Here is a 25006-nt window from a genome sequence, read left to right on the forward strand (position 1 = left end):
ATCTCCTACAATAAACCCCTTTTGCTTTACACTGGAAACCCCTAGCATTTATATCTCGAGTCACCACAATACAAAAATAATCAATTCACTAAAGTCAAGGCTCTAGTTTCCCTCAAGGAATTTCTATTTTCCAATTTGCCCTGCAGCCCATCCAGGACCTTTGGTTTTCCACATTGAAAGGGTTTCACATCAGTGTATCACAGGACACCGGGGAGGGGTGAAGCGAGACACAGGGGCCAGTTGACCCTCTTTAGATACAAGACACCTGTCCTTTTATTAAAATGCCCCATCCTCAGGATTTGGGATGGGGTCAAAGACTGAAGAGTCAAAATCCAGAATTCCCTCCTGATTGCAGCTCCAACAATGGAGCAGAAAGCCAGCAATATCAAGCCATTAACATCAGATAAATATTGACCAGGAAATTGGGGGTACCTCCCCAGCTCTTCTTCAGTAGAGGCCCAAGGAATCTTTTACACCCATCCCGAGAGGACAGACAGGCTCTTGATTTAATGTCCCATCAGAAAGACAGCACCTCTGCTAGGACAGCACTCTCTCAGTACTTCACTGAGGTGTCAGCCTAGATCAGGGGCTCCAATCTCTGGAGTGGAACTTGAACCCACAACCATTTTTTCCACAATTTCAAAATAACCAATCTTCAACAGTGGCAACATTAGATTTGTCATCCGAGCATGAAGATCCAAATCAGACAGTATTATTGGACAAGGATGAACTGATAAAAGTATAGTACGAATTCTTACAACACCAGGTTAAAGTCCAACAGGTTTGTTTCGATGTCACTAGCTTTCGGAGCGCTGCTGCTTCCTCAGGTGAATGAAGAGGTCTCTTCAGACCTCTTCATTCACCTGAGGAAGGAGCAGCGCTCCGAAAGCTAGTGACATCGAAACAAACCTGTTGGACTTTAACCTGGTGTTGTAAGACTTCGTACTGTGCTCACGCCAGTCCAACGCCGGCATCTCCACATCATGATAAAAGTATGTCCCAGGAGAGGAGCAGAACTTGAGCCCCAGCTCGCGAGAGAAGTTAGGATTCTGAAGACAAATCTTTTCAACTGGCTTTCAAGAATAAATGGATAATTTTGGGAGTAAGCTGAAAGATTAATGTTTGCAATTAGTTCACATTTAAATGTAAAACTCCTGATGCATTCACTCCTCATACATGGCGAGAATCCATATTGCTAAATTGTTGAAATACAGCCATAGTTAAATATCAACTAACATTAACTGGCCGTGCCCCTGCCCAAGCTTTAACACTGATATCTACCCAGACATGAAGGAAATTGCCCAAGTATGTTCCATACAAAAAGCAGGACAAATCCAAACTGGCCAATTACCACCGCAACTGTCAACTCTCGCTCATAATAACAATAATAATCGCTTATTGTGACAAGTAGGCTTCAATGAAGTTACTGCGAAAAGCCCCTAGTCGCCACATTCCGGCACCTGTTCGGGGAGGCTGGTATGTGAATTGAATCCGCTGCTGGCCTTGTTCTGCATTACAAGACAGCTATTGAGCCCACTGTGCTAAACCAGCCCAGGAAAGTGATGGAGACTTGTCGGTAGCGAGCGTGCAGCACTTACTCCGCAATAACTTGCTGAACTGATGCTTAATTTGGGTTCCGCCAGGGCCATTCAGCTCCTGACCTTATTACCGCATTGGTCCAAACATGGACAAAAGAGTTGAACTCGAGATGATGTGAGAATGACTACTCTTGACATCAAGGCAGCATTTGACCAAGAATGACATCAAGGAGCCCAAGCAAAATAAATCAGGGGGAAAACTCTCCCCTGGTTGGGGTCATACCTGACACAAATGAAGCTGGTTATAATTGTTGGAGGTCAATCATTTAAGTCCCAGGATATCACTGCAGGAGTTCCTCAGGGTAATGTCCTAGGCCCAACCATCTTCACCTCTTTCATCCATGACCTTCCCTCCATCATTAGATCAAGATTAGGGATGTTTGCTGATGACTGCACAATGTAGGCACCATTCGCAACTCCTCAGATACAGAAGCAGTCTGTGTTCATATCCAGCAAGACCTGGACTACATTCAGACTTGGACTGAAATGTGGTAAGTAACATTCGTGCCACACAAGTGCCAAGCAATAATCGTCTCCAACAAGAGAGAATCCAACCGTATATTTTTGACATTCAGTGACATTGCTATCATTGAATCTCCTACTATCAACATCCTTGGAGTAATTGTTAGACCCGACTGGAGGTACGGGGCTTGGACAGTTAGGTTCCCTGTGGTCTCACCTGAATACAATTCCAGACTCGCCATAGAGGTCGCCCTTCCCAAGATCTGGATTGTTGATGGCGGGCTCCCGAGTATCAATGCCAATGGTCCCCGCACTCAGGAGGGTCCCATCCAATAGGGTAGATGTGCCAGTGCCTGAAAGGGTTGAATGGAGCAGTCCCACTCGCCACCCGGCCGTGTACAACCACCCCCGGGGCAAGACACATTTTGTAGACGAGTTAGAAAACCGCCAGCACGTGCATTGTATTGCAGCGCCAAGGGTGGTGCCGATTGGTGTCACCATCCGGGTAAATGGGTTCCTTAGTGGAACTGGATACTGGGGCCGCAGTTTCCACGGTGAGCCGGCGTACATTCGGCCACAATCAATACGGTATCTGACCATTTGAGCTACAGAATAGACACAAAATTGACAACACACACAGGAGAACCGTTGGTAATTGTGGGTATCTCAGTGGTCGCCGTGGAGTATGAGCAACAGTCCGAATCTGCCATTGGTGGTGGTCTGAGGGAAAGGGCCCAGCTTGCTGGGGGCAATTGGCTAAAGCGCCTCTGGTTGGATTGGCAGCAGGTGTGCTAGATGTACCCTGATGGCCGGACGTGGCACTGGCCAAATATTCGATCATCTTTAAGGAGGACTTCAGTACTACCTGGGGAACCACCGCAAAGATTTTTGTGGACCCTGCGGCCCAGCTGCGATATTTCTACGCACGTCCCGTTCCCTATGCCTTGAAACCAAAAGTGGATGCAGAGTTGGAGAGACTCGAATAGTTGGGGATCAACCGCCCGGTACAGTTCGCAGATTGGGTGGCACCGATAGTGCCAGTGATGAAGCCTGGTGGTACAGTCAGGTTTCGCAGGGACTACAAAATGACGGTGAACCATGCCTCCCATTTGGACCACCATCCAGTACCCGGATCGAAATCATGTATGCACAGCTCAGCGGGGGACGCACCTTCACAAAAATGGACATGAGCCATGCCTACTTACAACTGGCCTGGACCCAGATTCATGGAATTACGTGTTGGTCAACACTCCTGTACATGTCTTTTGGAGTATCGTCCCTCTGTGCCATTTTCCAAAGGGTTATGGAAAACATTCTTCGGGGTTACCACAAGTCGAGGCTTACCTGGATGACATTTTGATTACCGGGTCGCCAGACCGTGAACCTATGACAAGCATCGCAAACGTACTTTAATGCTTTGAGGCATCAGGGATCTGACTATGCAGAGAAAAGTGCATGTTCCACACCCGGGAGGTCGTCTACCTCAGCTATGGAGAGGACTGTTATGGGTTGCATCCGGCCGATGACGAATTGAGGACAATCCGGCAGGCCCCCGTACCAAAGGCCCCGGTGGAACTCCGTTCCTTTTTGGGGTTGATAAATTATTATGGGGAGTTTATCCCACATCTGCCGACTGTGTTGGCTCAGTCACACTTGCTGTAAGGGCCAGAGATGGTTTTGGGACCCACCGCAACAGGTGGCTTCCAACGAGGTGAAGCGGCAACTCTCATCCGCGTGACATTTGACACATTTTGACCCGTTGGAGCCACTTTTGCTGACTTGTGACGCCTCACCATGCGGCATCAGAGCTGTTCTAGCCCGCAGGATGGACAATGGATGGCCTTCACCAGCTCAGAGATCTGGGATTTCCCCCGGACAAATGGCATCCACCACTTGAGGACTGATCCCTACCACCCAGCATCCAATGAATTGGACGGGTGGGGGGGGGGGGGGGGTACAAACTTTCAAGTTGGGCATGTGGAAGCAGACCTCTGGTTCTCCAGAGACCCATTTGCCCCGGATTTTGTTTGATTACAGGATGATGCTGCATGCCACCACTGGGGTAGTGCATTCCGAGCTGCTGATGGGGTGACGGCTGTGCACTAGATTGATCCATGTGCTGCCTGGTATTGGCAAAAAAGACCACTGTGGGCAGGAACGCCCTGACTCAAGACAAACCAGGCCCATCCAGGAATTCATCGCTGGCGATACGGTCTACGTGCAAAATTTCTGGTGCCTTCCGGATCCCGGGGATTGTGGTGAAATGGCCTGGACCGGTCTCCTACTTGGTGCGAGCACAGGGCAGAGAATCAAACAGGCACATGGACCACCTCCAAGGCCATGCCTGGGAGGCACTCAAAAGTTGGCCGGAGGTTCCAAAGCCAGTGGTACCTCTTCCCCGACACAGCACCCGTTACCATCTCCTGAAGTGTGCATACCCCACGACTTGGAGATGCAGGAAACCAATTCCTCGGATCCGGAGTCGGACATGGAGATACAGCCGACCGGAATCATCGCGGATCCAGTGGCAGTTCCTGGTCCCAGCCACTCCACCAATAGACCTGAAAACGCTGCTCTTCGGTGCGTTACACACTTTCACATCCCACACAGCGGATGTCTGAAAGGCAGCCCAGGGCAAAACAGACTAAGGACCAAGCCCCTCCAGCTGTCAAAATGGATGTGCCAGACATGGTGGGGGTTGTTATAACCCGACTGGAGGCCCTGGGGTTTCGACCATTAGGTTCCCTCTGGCCTCACCCAAATACGATCTTCACCAGTCAGGGGGTTGGGGCGAAACCCTTAACCAGGAGAGCCCTGGGACATAAAAACCCCGGCCCGATTGTGGGCGTGGCAAGGGAGACCCTTCGGGGAGAAATGCATGCAGTTGAGCAAGTCTTATTTAACCTTTTTGTTCCAATCCAACATCGCTTCCTCGAGGTCGCTTCCCTGGATCTTATAGTTACTATTGACCAGAAACTGAACTGGACCAGTCATATAAACACTATGGCTGCCTGGGCAGGTTAGACGCTGGGACTTCTGTATTGAGTAACTCGCCTCCTGACTCCGCAAAACCTGTCTACTCTCTAAAAGGCACAAGTCAGGATGTGATGGAATACTCTCCACTTGGCTGGACTAGTGCAGCTCGAGCAACACTGAAGAACCTTGACGTCATCCGGGACAGCGCAGACCATTTGATTGGCAAACCATTTACCATCTTCAATATTCGCTCCCTCCACCACTGATACACAATAGCAACAATGTGTTTCTACAAGATGCGCTGCAACAACTTACGAAGACTCTTTCAACAACACCTTCCAAAACCGCGACCTGTACCACCAAGGACAAGGGCAACAGAGGCATAGGGTCACCACCACCTGCAACATACCGCCCGAGCCACACACCGATCGCACTTGGAACTGTGTCACCATTTCTTCATTGTCACTGAGTCTAAATCCAGGAACTCCCTTCCTAACAGCACTGTGAGTGGACCTACACTACAGGAACTTCAGCAGTTCAAGAAGGTGGCTCACATATTTTCAGGGACAATTAGGAGTGGGCATTGGCCTCTCCAGTGATGCTCACATTCCATGAAATAATATTTTTCCAAAATCAATGGATATGAAGAATTGCCGTCTGGAATTGCACAGTTTTGCAACATGGACTAGCACATTGGAATTCTCGCTGATACTTTTGAGTTGCCGTTGTGAAAACAAGATTAGAGCTAAACATATTCCAAATAATTTTACTTGTCCTTCTCATCAATTTTGAAGTTGTAGCAGAAATGGTTGTCGAATCAAATTGTAGTCCAGAGTTTTGAACGTTCAGTCGACAAAATCTATCATGATGTGGAAATGTAACGCAGTATGGATATTCAGCAGTTATACACTTAGACAGGAGAGCTACAGTCTACAGCTACAGAAAATAGATTTTCCTACCTGATTTTCTTGTAGCAATGAGTTGTAACCGTAATAAAAATGATAAAAGCGACAGTGGCAATCAATGCAATATACTTAAACGATAAAGCAAAAGGTGAGGTATTGTCACTGTGACGACCCTTTGGGAAAGAAAATATTAAAAGTCATCACATTAAAACACCATTAAAAATCTCACCACACGTAAATCATATTCACAGGCTGGTAACAAAAATACCATTAGAAAGATTTAAAAGGCATTCCGACCCTCCCATATTTTATTCAAGGCTGAAAGAGGATTATGACAGGAAAAAAGAAAATGAAAGGAAACATCAGGGGCGGGTATCTCCGGTCCACCAGCCGCGTTTACCGGCACGGCGCGGCCCCGCTGGCAGCGGGATTCTCCATTCCCGCAGTTGACCAATGGGGTTTCCCATTGTGACCACCCCACTCCGTTGGGAAACCTCCAACTTATTGACCATCCATAATTACCCTCAGGAAGGTGGTGGTGAGCTGTCTTGTTGAACCACTGCTGTACCTACATGTGGTATCAGTACACACAGTGTTGTGAGGGAGGGTGCTCCAGGATTTTGATCCAGTGACAGTGAAAGAACTGTGATATAGTTCCAAGTCAGAATGGTGTGAGACTGGCAGCTGGTGGTGTTCCCATGTCTGCTGCCCTACATAGTAGCCGTTGTGGGTTTGGAAGGTGCTGTCGAAGGGGGCTTGGTGAGTTTCTGCAGTGCATCTTGTAGATTGTACACATTGCTGCCATTGTGCGTCGGCGGAGGAAGTGACCGTTTACGCGAGAGAATGGGGTGATCAAGTGAGCTGCTTTGTGCTGCATGGTGTCATAATATCCCACAACACTAACCATGAAACAGAATTTTAATCTAATTGACAGGAGGATTAGAGGGAAGTTGAAGAGAAAATGGGTGCCCGGAACTCACAGCCTGAAAGGGTGGTAGAGGCAGAAACCCTCAATGCTTTCAAAAAATATTTGGACCTATCTTTGAAGTGCTGTAATTTCCAGGCTATAGCAGCCTGGAGAGTGGAATTAGTTTGGATATGTCTCCTTCAGCTTACACTGACATGATGGACAGAATGGCCTCCTTCTGGGCCGTACATATTAATGATTTGGTTTCATTCACAAGGTTTCATTCACGAACCCGGGATATTCTGCCTCCGCCAGGAGGAATTACCAAATGTGAGCTACACTTATGGTTTTAAAACTCTGGAACCAAGGGCTGTGGCTGCAGAGGGAGAGAGAGGATGTCGGACATGTTCCCAGAGGCGCGACCGTGGGCTGTTGGTCCTGCCGCTGGCAAGACTCGCTGCAGGGGGTAGGCGCCGTCAGGGCTGTGGGGGAGCAGCGAGCGGGTGACCAGGGGATGGGCCGTGGGGTCAGGATGACCGGGACTGTTGTGACCCGTGTGTCCAGGCACAGACTGCCACTGCCGCAGCCTGCATGGCAGCCATCTTGCTGCGCACCCCACTGACTGCCCACTGTGACCAGTGCTTGCGCAGAGTGACACCGGCCGATGGGTGCCCCCACCCCGCACCCTCCACCCCCACCCCACTATCACATCACCCCCATAACCTTGCGCCACCCACCCAAGGTGTGGGGATGTAAGAGGAGGGAGGAGCGGGGGGAGAGGGTCAGGTGGGGGCTGGGGCCACCGTGTAGCCCGATGGACCTGGTTAGGCACTGAGATATGCACTGTGCTAACACATAGGCCTTCCACCCCTATAGACAATGGACTCTGGAATCCAACCAGGCATGGTGGCCTTCATCCTGACCGCTGCAGCCCTGGAGGATGTACTCGGGCTGTACGAGCAGGAGCTGCTCGAGGAGGACTCTGCAGTGGCAGAGCCAGTCCCAGAGGAACAGGAGGCAGCCAGTGAAGATGGAGAGCCGGACTCCCAACAGGCTGAGGAGGAGGAGGTGGGAAGATGGTGCCGCACGAGGCCTCGTGTGTACTGGCAGCGCCTATCATTCGAGGACCTGTGACCTGGCATGTCATCTAAGACTCCTGTTGAGCAGGGGGTTCGCACGGCATATCTGACAGATCACGCAGCACCTGTGAACTGCATGGGTATGGGAGAGGGAACCTGCTCCCTGTGGCCATCAAGGTGACGATCCCCTTGAACCTTTACACCACGGGGTCCTTCCAGGCACCAAGTGGGGACCTGTCTGAAATCGCACAGACCTCGATGCACAGATGCATCCGTGACCTCAGGAAGGCCCTATGTGCCTGCTCAGCAAAATACATCAAGTTCAATGTGGACGAGCCCACCAGGATGCCCGGGCAGTGGGGTTTGCTGCCATTGCCAGGATGCCTCAGGTCCAGGGGGTGATTGATGGCCAGCACATTGCCCTATGAGCACCGGCCCATGACGGGCCGGTTTTCACAAACTGACAGGAGTTCCACTCGAGGAACATGCAGTGACCATGAACTGCATCTCATGCACGTCTGCGTCTGATACCCAGGAGGTGTGCGCTTATACCAGCATACCCAATGCTTCCTGACACCTTCGAGGCACACCCCGGGTCAGGGGTTAGCTCCTGGGTGACAGGAATTATCCGCTGTGGTCGCGGCTGATGACGATTATCCGGAGGCCACAGACCAACGTGGAGACCCAGTACAATGACACCAATGCAGCGACCAGGGGCGTGATCAAGTGATGCATCGGCATCCTGAAGATGCAGTTCTGGTGCCTGGACCGCTCTGGAAGGGCCCTCCAATATAGCACTAGGAGGGTCTCCCACATTGTGGTGGCATACTGCAACACATCACGCAGCAGAGCGGCGATGTGCTGGAGGAGGAGGATGAACACAAGGCCTCGTCCGACAAGGAGGATGTGGAGAGGGCCAGGATGGGCAGGTCATGGAGCCTGGGAAGGCACAGGAGGCCGCACAATGTCTGCCCCTGGGCCGGCGTGCATGGGTGCTCGAGTCACCTTCAGGTTCACCTACTAGGGGCCTGGCCAACGGCATGGAAATCCCATCCCACCCCATGCCCAACCCTACCTGACCACCCCCTCCCATGCCACCCATCCAACACCCTTCATGATTCCTACTTGCGGGTGTGGCCCTTGGGTTGACAGTAACAGCAGGTCTGGTCCAAGAGCTGAAGGATGATGACGACCCACTCTGCGATGAGCTCTGATGCTCCGTACTATTTGACAATGTCTGACTCCTGCCCACGGTAGCCCAAGCAGGCCTGCAGGGTGATCCCTGCATGCGAGCTGGCCGTTCCATTACACGGTGCCACCGAACCTTTGGGGTGGCAGAGGTGTGGACAGGGTTGGAGGGGGGGTGGGATTTGGCAAGAGGGAGGGGGAGGGGAGGGGCGGTATACTGTGCTGTGTCTGCCCTGGGGGGCCCTGCCCGAGGCCACCTCCACCATCCGTTCACCTCCCCCCTCTCCCACTCCCCATTGCCCCCTCTGCAACTAGCCCAGCCCTACCTCTATCTGATGTACTGCAGCACGTGTCATCCCCAGCCTGGTGCTCCGGGGTGTCTCGGACTGGCATTTGGGGGGGTTTCAGTCCTGTGTCCTCTTCATTGCTGGTATCTGGTTGTGGTGGGGTATGGGGGAACATCAGAAGCGCCTGTCTCGTCGCCAGGTGATCATTCAAGACACGAAGCACGACTGGGTCGCGGGTTTGGGTGATCAAATGTGGGTGCTGAAGGGATCGGGTGAGGGTAGTCAGGGGGCAGTGGGGGGGTATGCGGTGGTGGTGGTGCCACGTAAGCCATGGGAAACCATAACGCAGCGGGGTCTCAGTTGGTTGCCCAATGCCGATCTCCACCTCGGAGACTGCCCATTCTCTGGGCCCACCGACCAGGTTCAGTGCCCGCCGCTCCACTGCAGTGAGAGGCCGCAGGTCCGGCGGTCCCCCTCTGGGTTTCTCCCGCTCTCTGCAGTTCAGGGACACTGAGCTGGACATCCTACTGGACACCATGGAGAAGAGAAGGATGACCCATACCCCAGACCTCGGCCCGGGAGGAAGGCCGGCCGGTACCGCCATTTGCCGTGCCTGGGCACAGGTGGCAGAGGCGGTCAGCAGAACTGCGGGCCCTCACCGTGCCCGAGCAGAGGGCCCTGAACGTGGCCGGCAGCCTCCCCTCCCTGCCCAGGCCCCATGTTCTCCTCATCGTTCACCTTTCCCGCATCCTCCTTGTCGGATGAGACCTGCCTTTCCTCCTCATCCTCATGCAGCACATCGCTCCTTTGCTGCACGATGTTGTGGAGGATGCAGCAGGCCGCCACGATGCATGCGACCCTCTCAGCATCATACTCGAGGACCTCTCCAGAGCGGTCCAGGCACCTGAACCGCATCTTCAGGAGGCCGAAGCACCGCTCAATTACACCCTGTGATGGCGTGAATGCACCTGTGCACCGAGCTCTGTGAGATCCCAAACAGGTTCCCACTCGGTAACTGGAAGGACCCCTTTGCGTAGAAGTTCAGGGCGACCATCACCTTGACTGTCACTGGGAGTGGGTGCCCTCCCCCATACCCCCGCGGTGCCAGGTGTCCCATCATCTGGCAGAAGTGTCGCCCTGTCTCTCTGCTCATCCGGGGTCTCTGACGGCATGTCTGATCCAGCAGGTGCTCGAGCGAGAAGCGGTGCCAATACACACGAGGCCTCATGCGCCGCCTCCTCCTCCTCCTCCACGGCCTGTTGTGTGGCCGGATCTCCAGCCTATGCTGCCGTGATCTGCCCCTCTGTAGCCCATTCCTCTGCAGCCCGGTCCTCTTCTGGCCGCTCTGCTGCTACTGCAGCTTACCCCTCCTTTCCAAGCGGCTCCTGCTCAGGCGGCCACAGGGCATCTTGCAGAGCTGCGATCATCACCAGGGCGGTCACCATTACTGGTTGAACTCCAAATGCCATTGTCTGCAGGGGTGAACATGTTAGCAGGGTGCATACTCACGTTCCCATACAGGTTCCATGGGCTATATGATGGCCCCGGTTGGCAGTGTGGCACCGGCCCCGCATGTCGATGTCCCCCCATCCCCTCACCTCTGCCTCATCGATGTCCGGCACTGTAATGGCCGCTCGTCCTAGCGCCCATCCCTGCTGCCATAGGTACCGTTGGTTGGCACTGCCCTCACTGGGGGCTGCCATGGGTGTGGCCCTTGGTGTCCCCCGGTGAGTGGCAGCCGGCTCTCCAGGTGTTTGGGGCAGGGCGCGCGCTGTGATGGGGTGGTGTGGTGTGGGGGCGGGCGCACCGATACGGCCGGTGTCACTGTGTGGAACCAGGGGCTGAGGTGGGTGGTCAGTGGGTGCGCAGGACGATGGCCGCCGGTAATGGTGGTCGGTGCCTGGGAACCGCCCCAGTCCTGTGGGGTGGGGTCCATGGCTGCTCGGCCTGTTTCCCCCTCCCCCAGCCGTGGCAGCCCCCCCCCCCCCCCCCCACCCCAGCCAGTGTGGCCAGTTTCCGGGCCAGCAGCCCGCAGTCACTCCACTCCGTTTCCTACTTCCTCTCTCTCTCTCAGCAGCCACGACGCCAGATTCACTACTTTTGAGACCACTGGTGAACCACACCATCGGGAAGGGTGGTCAATCTCGGAGGCCCAGGAGATAGGGTGTCAGGCCCGCTAATGATATGCCTACTGTACTTTAACCCCGCGCGGCGAGCGACACATTTACACCATTTTGGGGGTGCTGGCACATTCCGATTTGGCGTCAAACCGATGCATACCGTGATTTTGGGGTCAGAGGCTATTCTCCGCCCAATCGCGTTTTGTGATTTTGGCATCGGCAGCCGGAGAATTCCGCCCAATGTTTCTGAAACGGAGAATCCCACCCAAAGTATTTCAACAGATCATTCGTACCAGTAACACAGCAAAAGAGGTCAGGTGGTTGCACTTGCAGATGATGTTTGGAAGTTTCATTTCTGTCGTACAACCAGCTTCACTCCAGTCACCATGCTTTGTGCTCCCTTCAATGAAAAGTTGTAAAGTTAGATATTGTTCCATTAATCATCTGTTCCAGAACATTTTTCTTTGAAAATATTTTTCTTTAAGCTTCAGCATATTTATGTCAAAAATTTGCAAATCACCAGAACACGTGTATCAAAAATGAAAAGCAACAACAGTCCCATGAACCCGGATAGCAGAAATACAACCTCAAACAATGAACAATCTCCCCTCCCCATCCCCCACTAACAGGAAACAGTGACCAGGGGCGAAATTCTCCGGAAACGGCGCGATGTCCGCCGACTGGCGCCCAAAACAGCGCAAATCAATCGGGCATCGCGCCGCCCCAAAGGTGCGGAATGCTCCGCATCTTTGGGGGCCGAGCCCCAACGTTAAGGGGCTAGGTCGGCGCCGGATGAATTTCCGCCCCGCCAGCTGGCGGAAAAGGCCTTTGGTGCCCCGCCAGCTGGCGCGGAAATGACATCTCCGGGCGGCGCATGCGCGGGAGCGTTAGCGGCCGCTGACGGCATTCCCGCACATGCGCATTGAAAGGAGTCTCTTCTGCCTCCGAAATGGTGGAGACCGTGGCAAAGGCGGATGGAAAAGAGTGCCCCCACGGCACAGGCCCGCCCGCGGATCGGTGGGCCCCGATCGTGGGCCAGGCCACCGTGGGGGCATCCCCCGGGGCCAGATCGCCCCGCGCCCCCCCCAGGACCCCGGAGCCCGCCCGTGCCGCCTTGTCCCGTAGGTAGGTGGTTTAATCTACGCCAGCGGGACAGGCATTTTAGCGGTGGGACTTCGGCCCATCCTGGCCGGAGAATCGAGCGGGGGGCCCGCCAACCGGTGCGGCGCGATTCCCACCCCCGCCGAATATCCGGTGCCGGAGACTTCGGCAACCGGCGGGGGCGGGATTCACGCCAGCCCCTGGCGATTCTCCGACCCGGCGGGGGGGTCGGAGAATCTCGCCCCTCATCTTTAAAGTGCATAATAAACGGCCGCCATCTACCACAGAACCCATCGATCGACCCCCTCACCGTGAACTTGACCTTCTCGAGGTACAAGAATTCCATCAAACCACCCAGCCATGCTGAGGCCCTGGGTAGCGCCGCCTGCCTCCAGCTCAGCAATATCTGTCGCTGGGCCAGCAGCGATTTGAATTCCATCCACCCCCGTTCTCAACTCCGGCTGGTCCAACACCCCAAATACAGCAACTATTGGGCAGGGTTTGAAGTCGCATTCAAGATTGCCGATATGGTGCTGAAAAAGGACCCCCAAAAACCCACCAGCTTGGGGCAGGACCAGAACATGTGCGTTTGGTGAGCAGGTCCTCCCCAGCACTGCTCACACTTATCCTCAACCCCTTCAAAAAATCAACTTCGCCTGGCCCTGGTGAGGTGCACCCTAAACACCCCGTTACCTATATCAAGCTCAACTTCGCACAGGATGACATAGCATTCACCCGATGGAGGTACTCATTCCACACCTTCTCCTCCAAAATGGGTCCCAGCTCCTCCTCCCAGTTGGCCTTCACTTGCTCCACCAAAATCTGCTCTTCCCCACGGTCCGTCCATATAGCCCGGACTTGCTGCCCCCCTCCAATCCCGCACAAGAGACTGCCAGAACTAATTTAATATTTTACAAAATGTTTTCTTACCTTTTCTGAAATCCCAAAAGACACATTTTCCAAATGATTTAATCTAAAATGAAATTGATTTACATAATAAAGGTCTCTCAATCACTTACTCAGTTTATATTAGACATTTGAACAGTAGAGAATGAGTGATTTGCTTTCTTACCGGCAGGGACACATTCTGGAACACAATGTTCACTGGGTCTTTGAGATTTTCAATGTGTGATTTCCCCACTTTTATCCCAATTACTAGATTGTTTAAGAGAGTGCTGTTATTTTCATCCTGTAGACACAATACAGAGAGAGCAATTTAAGGACTGAATATTTAAACAAGAGTAAATTTGAACGTAGGATCTGCAGACTTTTTAAGCAGACGCTTGGTCCTCATTGCCATGAAGCAAAGCAGAATCAGAACTATCTCTGAGCAGTGAGCATGGTTAAACTTCCCACCCATGCAAGACAGAGGCAGCAGAGTTTTGTACAAACATGTTTGGATGCCTGTGCATGAGTGTCCTCACCAACATGTAACGACTGAAACTGAATCATTACATAGCCCTTCGAACACCAATCCATCACATTCCTCGCTCTTTATAGTCCTGAAGAAGAATCATCCAGACTCTAAACATTTACTCTGTTCTCTCTCCACAGACGCTGTTAACATGCTGAGTTCTTCCAGCATTTCCAGCAAGGACGGCACAGTGGTTAGCACTGCTGCCTCACAGTTCCAGACCCGGGTTCAATTCCAGCCTCGGGTGACTGCCTCTGTGAACTTTGTAGGTTCTCCCCGTGTCTGTGGGGGTTTCCTCCGGGTGCAATGATATCCTCCTACAGTCCAATGATCTGCAGGTTAGGTGGGGTTACGGGGGATAGGCCAAGGGAGTGGCCTATGTAGGGGTTTGGTGCAGAGACGATGGGCCAAATGGCCTCCTTCTGCATTCTAGAAATTCCCCAATCCAACTGTTCCAATCGGAATCTCTTCTTTGTAATATGAGACTATTTGTCTCAGCTTCTGAATACAGGAAGCAGAAAGGTTCACGTGGTGTGGATCTTGGGTCAGCAAAGAGACACTTAACTTGCTGCTACCTGTGTTCCAATTGATCAGGTTAAAATTGGGAAAAGATTTGCAATCCCAATAGATGGTCAATGTTTCTAACCCACATATTTACCACGTGTTTGACAGGTGTCATCATTCTACTAGTTCAAGCCCCACTCCAGAGAATTGGCATTTTATCTAACCTGAAACAGTACTGAGGGAATGCTGCACTGTGAGAGGTGCCATTGTTCAGATGAGATGTTAAACCCAGTCTGCTCTCCAGGTGAATGTAAAATGTAAAGTGACATTATTTCAAAGAAGAGCAGAGGGGTTCTCCCCACTATCCTGACCCTTAGCCATTACCATTAAACACATTATCTGGTCATTAACACATTGCTATTTGCAGGACTTTTCTGTGCACAATTTGACTGCCATGTTTTCCTCGATTATGAACAGATGAAAATGCAAATTAGGAGCAGAAATGGGCCACTGAGCCCATCGAGAATGTTCCACCATTCAATGAGATCATGGCTGATCAGACTGTAATCACAACTCAACAATCCTAGCTAACTTCAATAACCTTTCATCCCCTTGCCTATCAAGAATCTAGCTACTTCTGCCTTAAAAATATTCAAAACTCAGCTTTCAAATATTCAAAACCGCCTTCTGAGGAAGAGATTTCCAAAAACTCACAACCCTCTGAGGAAAATAAATTCTGCACATTCCTGTTTTCAATCGACGATCCCTTATTTTTAAACATTGACCCCACTTCCAGCTTCTTCCACAGGAGGGACCATCCTCTACACATCCATCCTGTTAAGATCCTTCAGGATTGTATCTGTTGCAATCAAGTCGCCTCACCGTTCATGAAGAGAGAGCCCTGGACCTCACAGGTGGACACGAGGACAGGGAGTTTGCGGTTGCAGAGATCGGGGGCGCAGCACCAAGTGAGACCCCCACTGTCTGCCCCTCTCCCCCCCCCTCCCATCCCCCTCCCCCATCCCCACTCCTCCCATCTCCCCCATGCCCCCTTCCCCATCTCCCCCCTACCCCCATCTACTCCCATCCCCCCTCCCCCCTCCCCATCCCCTCTCCCCCCCTATCCCCCCCACCCCGCCCCCCCGACTGCGTGTCTAACCCTGCATGCTGTATTGTGTATTGCAGGACCAAACGGCGATCCACCCGTCCCTGCGGATTGTTATGGGCCAGGATTTGGCGAACCCCAAAGTGTATCACGGAGTTCACCTGACCCCCAACTTTTTATAGATTGTGGTTACGGGGAACACATGGGCCGATTCTGCAGGTGTAATGCAAACAGAAATCTACAGTACTTTTAAATTAAAACAATGTTTATTTATGAAATCAGTTAACACTTTATAAACCCACAGTGAACATCTTAACAACTATCAACACCGATAAATCCCCCAAAGACAGTACGCTATAAGTAACTCTTAATCTTTCCTTGCAACATCCATAAGACAAAAAGAACCCTTTGCACAGAAAGACATCAGGTTTAACTTCTCTACTGAGAACAGTTACCATGTTGAAATCACCAAATGAACATTGTTTAGCTTGCAGAGATTCACACACATCTTGCTGTGACTGCAGCTTCTCCAAAACTAAAACTAAACTAAACACACCCTGCAGCTGCGAGCCCAAAGTGAAAGTAAAAGCAGACAGACAACCCAGCTCCACCCACACTCTGACATCACTGCAGCTCTCTATTAAACACCCATTTCTTAAAGGTACTCTCACATGACAGGATGCAGACCACCCCCAGGACGTGCCAGCGCGACCACATGCCAGGGACCGACCTGGGCCTTCTGGTGTACACCGCCCCCAGGACGTGCCAGGGTGACCACACACCAGGGACCGACCCCGGCCTTCAGGTGTACACCGCCCCCAGGGCGTGCCAGGGCGACCATATGCCAGGGACCGACCCGGGACCTCAGGAGTACGCTGCCCCCAGGATGTGCCAGGGCGACCACACGCCAAGGACTGACCCGGGACCTCAGGAGTATGCTGCCCCCAGGATGTGCCAGGGTGACCACACGCCAAGGACTGACCCAGGCCTTCAGGAGTACACCACCCCCAGGACGTACCAGGTTGACCACACACCAGGGACCGACCCCGGCCTTCAGGTATACACTGCCCCTAGGACGTGCCAGGGCGACTGTGGTGGTATGTATTAGGGGTCATGTGGGACTGTGAAGCCGTGATGCTATTGGCTGACAGATCCCGGGTCCTGGTTGGCTGCTGACTCCTGGCTCCGCCCTGAAGGCGGAGTATAAGAACCCGAGCTTCTCCCCGCCGCTTCATTCTGTTGCTGAACTGCTGGGGACAAGTCTCGCTTAATAAAGCCTGAATCGACTTCATCACTTCTCGTCTCTCTCGTAAGTCATTGTGCGCTACAATTTATTAAACGAGCTTAAAAGACTATGGAGCTCTGGATCGCCCCAAAATGCCTGCGGATCAGCCCCCACGCAGCGAACTCGGCAGCAGTATTTAAACACTGGCAAGCATGTTTTGAAGGCTACCTCCGAACGGCCCCCGGCCGGATCACAGAAGACCAGAAAATGCAGGTCCTGCATTCGAGGGTAAGCCCGGAAATTTACCCTCTCATAGAAGACGCAGAGGATTTCCCGTCGGCGCTCGCATTACTGAAGGGCATCTACGTTCGGCCCGTTAACCAGGTCTACGCGCGCCACCAACTCGCGACGAGACGGCAAAGTCCCGGAGAATCGCTAGAAGAATTCTACGCCGCGCTGCTAATTTTGGGACGGGACTGCAGCTGCCCGCCGGTGAACGCGATCGAACACACGGACATGGTAATTCGCGGTGCTTTTGTGGCAGGTATGAACTCTCCCCAAATCCACCAAAGACTTTTAGAAAGAGAGTCGCTAGGACGCTCAGAGGCACGGGCCCTTGCAGCTTCCCTAGATGTGGCCTCGCAAAATGCCCGCGCCTACGGCCCCGACCGCGCGGCAGCCCCTTGGGCTCCGTGGACCCCCGTCGCGACAAACCCCCCCCCCCCATCGCAGGCTTGCGCGGTTAAAGCGCCAGACCATCCCGGGGGGGCCCGCTGCTATTTCTGCGGGCAAGCGAAACACCCCCGGCAGCGCTGCCCAGCCCGCGCAGCTATTTGTAAAAGCTGCGGCAAGAAGAGCCATTACGCGGCACTGTGCCGGTCCCGGGGGGTCGCCGCAATCCCCGGAGAAGAACGAGCCCAGCATAGCCCAAACGCTCCCCAACCCCCCCCAGCGCCCCATGTGCGACCCGCAGGTGCCGCCATTTTGGGTCCCGGGCACCACGAGGGGAGGATGGCCGCCGCCATCTTGTGACCCCCCAGCCACGTGCGATTCATGGGGGCGGCCATTTTGTCCACCCCCGACCACGTGCGATCCATGGGGGTGGCCATTTTGTCCACCCCCGGCCGCATGCGATTCATGGGGGCGGCCATCTTGGTTGACAACAAAGGACCCCAGCATCGACGGCTCCACGGGGTCCGAAGAAGACGCCGCGACACTACTACCACGACTGGCTTCAGTGACACTGGATCAATCACGGCCCCGGACGCCCCAGACGATGACAACAACGGTGCTGATCAACGGACACGAGACACCATGCCTGATCAACTCAGGGAGCACTGAAAGTTTTATTCGCCCAGACACGGTAAGACGCTGTTTTCTGACCATCCATCCAAGCACGCAAAAGATTTCCCTAGCTGCAGGATCCCACTCCGTAGAGATCAAAGGGTTCTGCATCGCGAACCTAACGGTGCAAGGGAGGGAGTTTATGAACTACAGGCTCTACGTCCTTCCCCAACTCTGCGCGCCCACATGACTGGGATTAGATTTCCAGTGTAACCTGCAGAGCCTAACATTTCAATTCGGCGGCCCAATACCCCCACTGTGGCCTCGCAACTCTCAAGGTTGAACCGCCGTCCTTGTTTGCAAACCTCACCCCGGATTGCAAACCCGTCGCCACTAGGAGCAGATGGTACAGCGCCCAGGACCAGATATTTATTCGGTCTGAAGTCCAGCGGTTGCTGAAGGAAGGCATAATCCAGGCCAGCAATAGTCCCTGGAGAGCCCAGGTGGCAGTAGTAAAGACCGGGGAGAAGCAAAGGATGGTCATAGACTATAGTCAGACCATCAACAGGTACACACAGCTAGATGCGTACCCTCTCCCCCGCATATCCGACATGGTAAATCGGATTGCCCAGTATAAGGTTTCCTCCACCGTGGACCTCAAGTCCGCCTACCACCAGCTCCCCATCCGCCCAGGTGACCGCAAGTACACAGCCTTCGAGGCAGACGGGCGTCTATACCACTTCCTAAGGGTCCCACTTGGTGTCACAAACGGGGTCTCGGTCTTCCAACGGGAGATGGACCGAATGGTTGACCAGCACGGGTTGCAGGCCACGTTCCCGTATCTCGACAACGTAACCATCTGCGGCCACGATCAGCAGGACCATGACGCCAACCTCCAAAAATTCCTCCAGACCGCTAACGCCTTGAACCTCACATACAACGAGGAAAAGTGCGTTTTTAGCACAAACCAGTTGGCCATCCTGGGATACGTAGTGCGCAATGGGATAATGGCCCCTACCCTGAACGCATGCGCCCCCTTATGGAATTTCCCCTCCCCCACTGCTCCAAAGCCCTGAAACGTTGCCTGGGTTTCTTTTCATAATACGCCCAGTGGGTCCCCCAGTATGCAGACAAGGCCCGCCCGCTAATACAGACCACTACCTTCCCCCTGTCGACAGAGGCTCGCCAGGCCTTCAGCCGCATCAAAGCGGATATCGCAAATGCCACGATGCGCGCCATCGACGAGTCCCTCCCCTTCCAGGTCGAGAGCGACGCATCCGACGTAGCTCTAGCGGCCACCCTTAACCAAGCGGGCAGACCCGTGGCCTTTTTCTCCCAGACCCTCCATGCCTCAGAAATCCGCCACTCCTCAGTGGAAAAGGAAGCCCAAGCCATAGTGGAAGCTGTGCGACATTGGAGGCATTACCTGGCCGGCAGGAGATTCACTCTCCTCACCGACCAACGGTCGGTAGCCTTCATGTTCGATAATGCACAGCGGGGCAAAATTAAAAATGACAAGATCTTAAGGTGGAGGATCGAGCTCTCCACCTTCAACTATGAGATCTTGTACCGTCCCGGAAAGCTGAACGAGCCATCCGATGCCCTATCCCGCGGCACATGGCCAACGCACAAATAGACCGCCTCCAAGCGGACCTCTGCCACCCGGGGGTCACTCGATTCTACCATTTCGTAAAGTCCCGCAACCTCCCCTACTCTGTGGAAGAGGTCCATACAGTCACCAGGAACTGCCACATCTGCGCAGAGTGCAAACCGCATTTTTTCAGGCCGGTTAGAGCGCACCTGATCAAGGCTTCCCGCCCCTTTGAACGCCTCAGTTTGGATTTCAAAGGGCCCCTCCCCTCCACTGACCGCAACGCATACTTCCTGAACGTGGTGGACGAGTACTCTCCTTTCCCCTTCGCCATCCCCTGCCCCGACATGACAGCGGCCACAGTCATTAAAGCCCTTGGCACCATATTCACACTGTTTGGATGCCCCACGTATATCCATAGCGACAGGGGGTCCTCCTTCATGAGTGACGAGCTGCGCCAGTTCCTGCTCAGCAAGGGCATAGCCTCGAGCAGGACGACCAGCTACAACCCCCGGGGGAACGGGCAAGTAGAGAGGGAGAACGGCACGGTCTGGAAGACCGTCCTGCTGGCCCTACGGTCCAGGGATCTCCCAGTTTCCCGGTGGCAGGAGGTCCTCCCGGATGCCCTCCATTCCATCCGGTCGCTGCTGTGTACCACCACTAACCAAACGCCCCATGAGCGCCTCCTTGTCTTCCCCAGGAGGTCCTCCTCCGGAACGTCGCTGCCGACCTGGCTGGCGGCCCCAGGACCCATCTTGCTCCGGAAACATGTGCGGGCGCACAAATCGGACCTGTTGGTCGAGAGGGTTCACCTTCTCCACGCGAACCCACAGTACGCCTACGTGGCGTACCCCGATGGCCGACAGGACACGGTCTCCCTGCGGGACCTGGCGCCCGCCGGCAACACACACACCCCCCCTGACACCGATCATCCCCTCCCTGCCACCGGCGCACCCCGCGACCGCCCCCTTCCCGGGGGGATCAGTCCTCCTCCCATGCCCGCCCAGGAGTAAAACAGAAACAAACACCGAAACGCTCCCGGAGACGACAACGCCTGAACAAGCACCTGCACCACCACCGGGGCTGAGGCGATCGACGAGGAAGAACTGACCCCCCCGCTCGACTCGTGGCATCCGCGTGACACCAAGAATGTTGTTGTATTGTAACAAAAAAAAAAATCTTTTTCTTGCTAATATTGTAAATAGTTTTCACAAACTTGTACATAGCCCAGTGTAGGGCTAAAACTGTCGTAACATGTCCGAAATCTTCCTTCCAGGGCCAGCCTTGTAAACCCCTACCACCATGCGAACCACCACCCCGCCGGGTTCCTTTTTAACAAGGGGTGAATATGGTGGTATGTATTAGGGGTCATGTGGGACAGTGAAGCCGTGATGCTATTGGCTGACAGATCCCGGGTCCTGGTTGGCTGCTGACTCCTGGCTCCGCCCTGAAGGCGGAGTATAAGAACCCGAGCTTCTCCCCGCCGCTTCATTCTGTTGCTGAACTGCTGGGGACAAGTCTCGCTTAATAAAGCCTGAATCGACTTCATCACTTCTCGTCTCTCTCGTAAGTCATTGTGCGCTACAGCGACCACATGCCAGGGACCGACTCGGGATGTCAGGTGTACGCTGCCCCCATGCAGTTCCGGGCGAGCACGAGCCAGGGATAGACCTGAGCCATCAGGCGTACACCACCCCCATCTAGTGCCAGTGCGGCGACGCCGTAGGGCCACATCCAGTGATGGGGAGGGCAGCCACACCTACAGGCCCCCGTCCCAGTCGACCCAGAACACCACGACATAGGACACATCCACCCCGGAAACCGAGCCACAGGACACATCCACCCAGGACACCGCGACACAGGACACATCCACCCAGGACACCATGACACAGGGTACATCCACCCAGGGCACAGAGACACAGGACACATCCACCCAGGACACTCAGACACAGGACACTGACAGACAGGACACCGAAAGATGGGACGGACGGACAGGACACACCATCCCAGGGGACCCCGGACTTCGGGTCCGATGACGACCTTGACATAACGTCACTGCTATCTCCTCCACCCTCCACCATCGCAGAGACACTCACCTCGGTTGGTCACTTTAGCAATGAGGCTTCTGGTACACTCACTGGTGTGCACCACACAGCCATCCCGGAACAGCAGGTGGAGGTAGGAGCAGCTGAGGGACCGGACGGTCAGAGGGCAGCCCAGCCCCAGCAACCAGCTGCCGCCCAGGCAGGTCCCTGATTCCTGGAGTTCCCACACCCACACACAGACCCGATGCAGTCAGGGACCCTGGGACAAGTGAAGGGGGTGACGGCCGGCTTGCAGCACCTGCAGACGCAGGTGGAGGAGTCCACCCGCGTGCAGGAGCAGGGAGTGGTGCCAGTCATGCGTGCCACCCAGGCCGAAACCGGTGGAGGCAATGGGTGTGACGGTGTCGATCATGGATAGCAGTGTGCAAGGCCTGGGGCTTTCCGTGCAGGCGGCGCCCCTGGCCCAGGACATGGCTGCCCTCTCACAGGAAGCCATGAGCCAGAGCCAGCTGCAGATTGCAGCGGCGCTCAACACCCTGGCCTAGTCTCAGCACTCCATCGCTGAGAGCATCGGCGCCATTGCCCAGGTACTGGCCGGTGTCGCCCAGGCACAGACAGGGATGGCCAACTACTTGAGCTCCATGCCTGCAAACTTGCAGACCCTTGTTGATACCAGGGTGGGCCTCCAGGACTAGCAGCGCCAGGTGCCAGGGGTGCGTCGGGTGCTGGATCCGTTCGCATCCCCGACCCATGGAGAGCCCCGGGGCCCATCGGGCACCCCGACGGAGGAGTCGGTGCTGGGGCCCGTTCCGGGTCCCCTTGTAGGTAAAGCACCTCAAACTCACCCCTTCCGTCCCAGGTGCATCTGGTTGGCAATGGGCAGCACAGGCTGGCAGCTCGTCATCCCGGTCGCCCGAGCCGCAGCCTGGCCCATCCAAGCTGGGCCGCCCCAGGAAACGGCTGCAAATGTTCCCCCTAATCACAGGGTAGGAATCACAGGAGTCCGCCTCCCGTTCTGTTGTACCGTCTGGGGAAGCACCTAGACGTAGTCTTAGGGCCCGTAAGGCCAGAAAAGTAGACACTGAGTAAGTTGGCACGGGTGCAGGGTGCAGACTAGTTTTAGGGGCTAGGGCACGTGTATGAACTGCTTATAATTAAAGTCACTTTTACATCTACAGAAGCTGCCTCTGTGCTCTGTCCGATGTGTGCGGGGGTGGGGTGTGAGTTGAGCGCCAGTGTGTGTGTGAGGGCTGATAGGGCATCGAGCTCAGGTGAGTGTGCGACCCCACCCCGCCCCGGATTACCCTCGTCATCCCGCCCCCGGGCAGACGACGGGTCCGTGTGCTGCAGTGTCCAGGCCGCATGCAGAGACCTCCCAGGTGGAGGGTGTTACTGTGGCCATGAGTCAGACATTGTCTATTGATGTAGAGCCCGGAGCTCATCACAGAGTGGGTTGTCATCATCCTCCATGCCATGCAATAGACCCGCTTCCACTGGCGACCGTGTGAGCCCTGCCCGTTGTGCCACGGGTGGATTTGTAATGGAGGAGTGGTGTGCATGCGGGTGGTTGGTGGTGGGCAGGGTGAGGGTGGTTGGTGGTGGGCGGGGTGCGGGGTGGTGCCGTACTGTGCTGTCCGTGCCCATGCGCAGTGAATCCCCCCCTAGTCTGTGAACAGTGCGGCTATCAACTGCTCCCGTGCCCGCTGGCCCAGCCGGTATCGGGGGGCAGCCTCCCGTCCCTGTCCAGCTCGTCTGTCCCATACATTGCCCCCCCCCCTCCACATCCTCCTCATCTGGGCAGGCGTGCCATTCGTCGTGTTGCTCCCCCTCCCCCTCCTCTGCCTCCAGCACATCGCCCCTCTGCTATGTTGTATTGTGCAGGACGCAGCAGACAACAACGATGCGGCCGATCCTATCCGACGGATAATTGAGGGACCTTCCAGAGCGGTCCAGGCACCTGAAGGGCATCTTCAGCAGCCCAAAGCACCTCTCGAACACACCCCTGGTCACTGCATGGGCAACGCTGTAGTGGTTCTCCGAGTCGGTCCGTGGCCTCCATATGGGTGTCATCAGCCACGGCCACAACGGGTAATCCGTCGCCCAGCAACCAGCCCCGCAGCCGGGGGCGGTGTCTCAAACATGGCGGGGATGAACGATTGGGCCAATATGAATGAGTCACACACACTGCCCGGGTACCGGGCGCAGACGTGCAGGATCTTCATCCGGGGGTCACAGACCACCTGAATGTTCATGGAGTAGGCCACCTTCCTGTTCATGAACACGGCCCTGTTATCCGCTGGTGGCGACGTGCACTCCATCGATCGCCCCTGTACCATGGGTATCCTGGCTGCCGCAGTGAAGCCCGCTGCCCGGGCATCCTGGTGGGCGCAGTCCACAGGGAACTGGATGTAGCGGTCCGCAATGGTATGTAGGGCGTCTGTCACTGCACGGATGCACCGGTGCACCGACGCCTGGAAAATGCCGGACAGGTCCCCACTCAGCGACTGGAACGACCCCGTGGCATAAAGCTTCAGGGCCACCGTCACCTTGGCGGCCACCGGGAGAGGGTGTCCTCCCCCAGTCTCACGCGGTGCCAGGTGTGCCATCAGGTGGCAGATAAGGCCGACGGTTTCCAGACTCATCCTGAGTCTCCTCCTGCATGCCCGGTCCATGAGGTCCTCGTACGGCGTGCGGCGCCGGTACACACGGGGCCTCATCGGGCGCCTCCATCGCCATGGCACCAACACCACCTCCTCTTCCTGCTAATCCTGTCGGGCGGGCGGCCCTCCTGCCTGGGCGGCTGCCAGCTGTCCCTCTGCGGCACGCTCCTCTGCGGCAGCCACTGCCGTCTCCCTGGCACGTCCCTGCTCCAAGTCCCATAGGGTTACATGCAGGACAGCGGCCCCTGCCACGGCAGCCAACATTGCTGGTGATGACCAAACATAACGGTCTGCTGAGGGTGGGGGTAGACGACATATCTGCATCCGCAGCCAGGTGCCATGGGCTGCATGGTCGCCATTGTTGCCAGCTGGCACCTAGCCAGGCAAACATCCACCTCCCCAACCCGAGCACTCCCCACCCCGGCACCCCCGATCCCCTCCCAAGCACCCTCGATCCCCACCCCGTCACCCACGATCCCCACCCCGGCACCCCCGATCCCCCTCACTGCACCCCCGATCCCCTCTCCGGCACCTCCGATCACCTCCTCGGCACTC

At 55.0% G+C, this 25006-nt stretch overlaps 1 protein-coding gene across 1 annotated transcript in view; it reads right to left on the bottom strand.

The window, feature by feature from the left end:
* The window catches only part of LOC140430234 (uncharacterized), a 172431-nt gene that overhangs the window by 18177 nt on the left and 129248 nt on the right, over window positions 1–25006 (bottom strand). The window contains exons 9-12 of the mRNA XM_072517663.1: window positions 13696–13812; window positions 13554–13596; window positions 11816–11922; window positions 5996–6114 (exon numbers count right to left, since the gene is read on the bottom strand). Of these exons, the coding sequence (XP_072373764.1) occupies window positions 5996–6114; window positions 11816–11922; window positions 13554–13596; window positions 13696–13812 (386 nt within the window). The remainder of the gene's footprint in view (window positions 1–5995; window positions 6115–11815; window positions 11923–13553; window positions 13597–13695; window positions 13813–25006) is intronic.

Source organism: Scyliorhinus torazame, chromosome 10, assembly GCF_047496885.1.
Source record: "Scyliorhinus torazame isolate Kashiwa2021f chromosome 10, sScyTor2.1, whole genome shotgun sequence".
Lineage (NCBI taxonomy): Eukaryota > Metazoa > Chordata > Chondrichthyes > Carcharhiniformes > Scyliorhinidae > Scyliorhinus > Scyliorhinus torazame.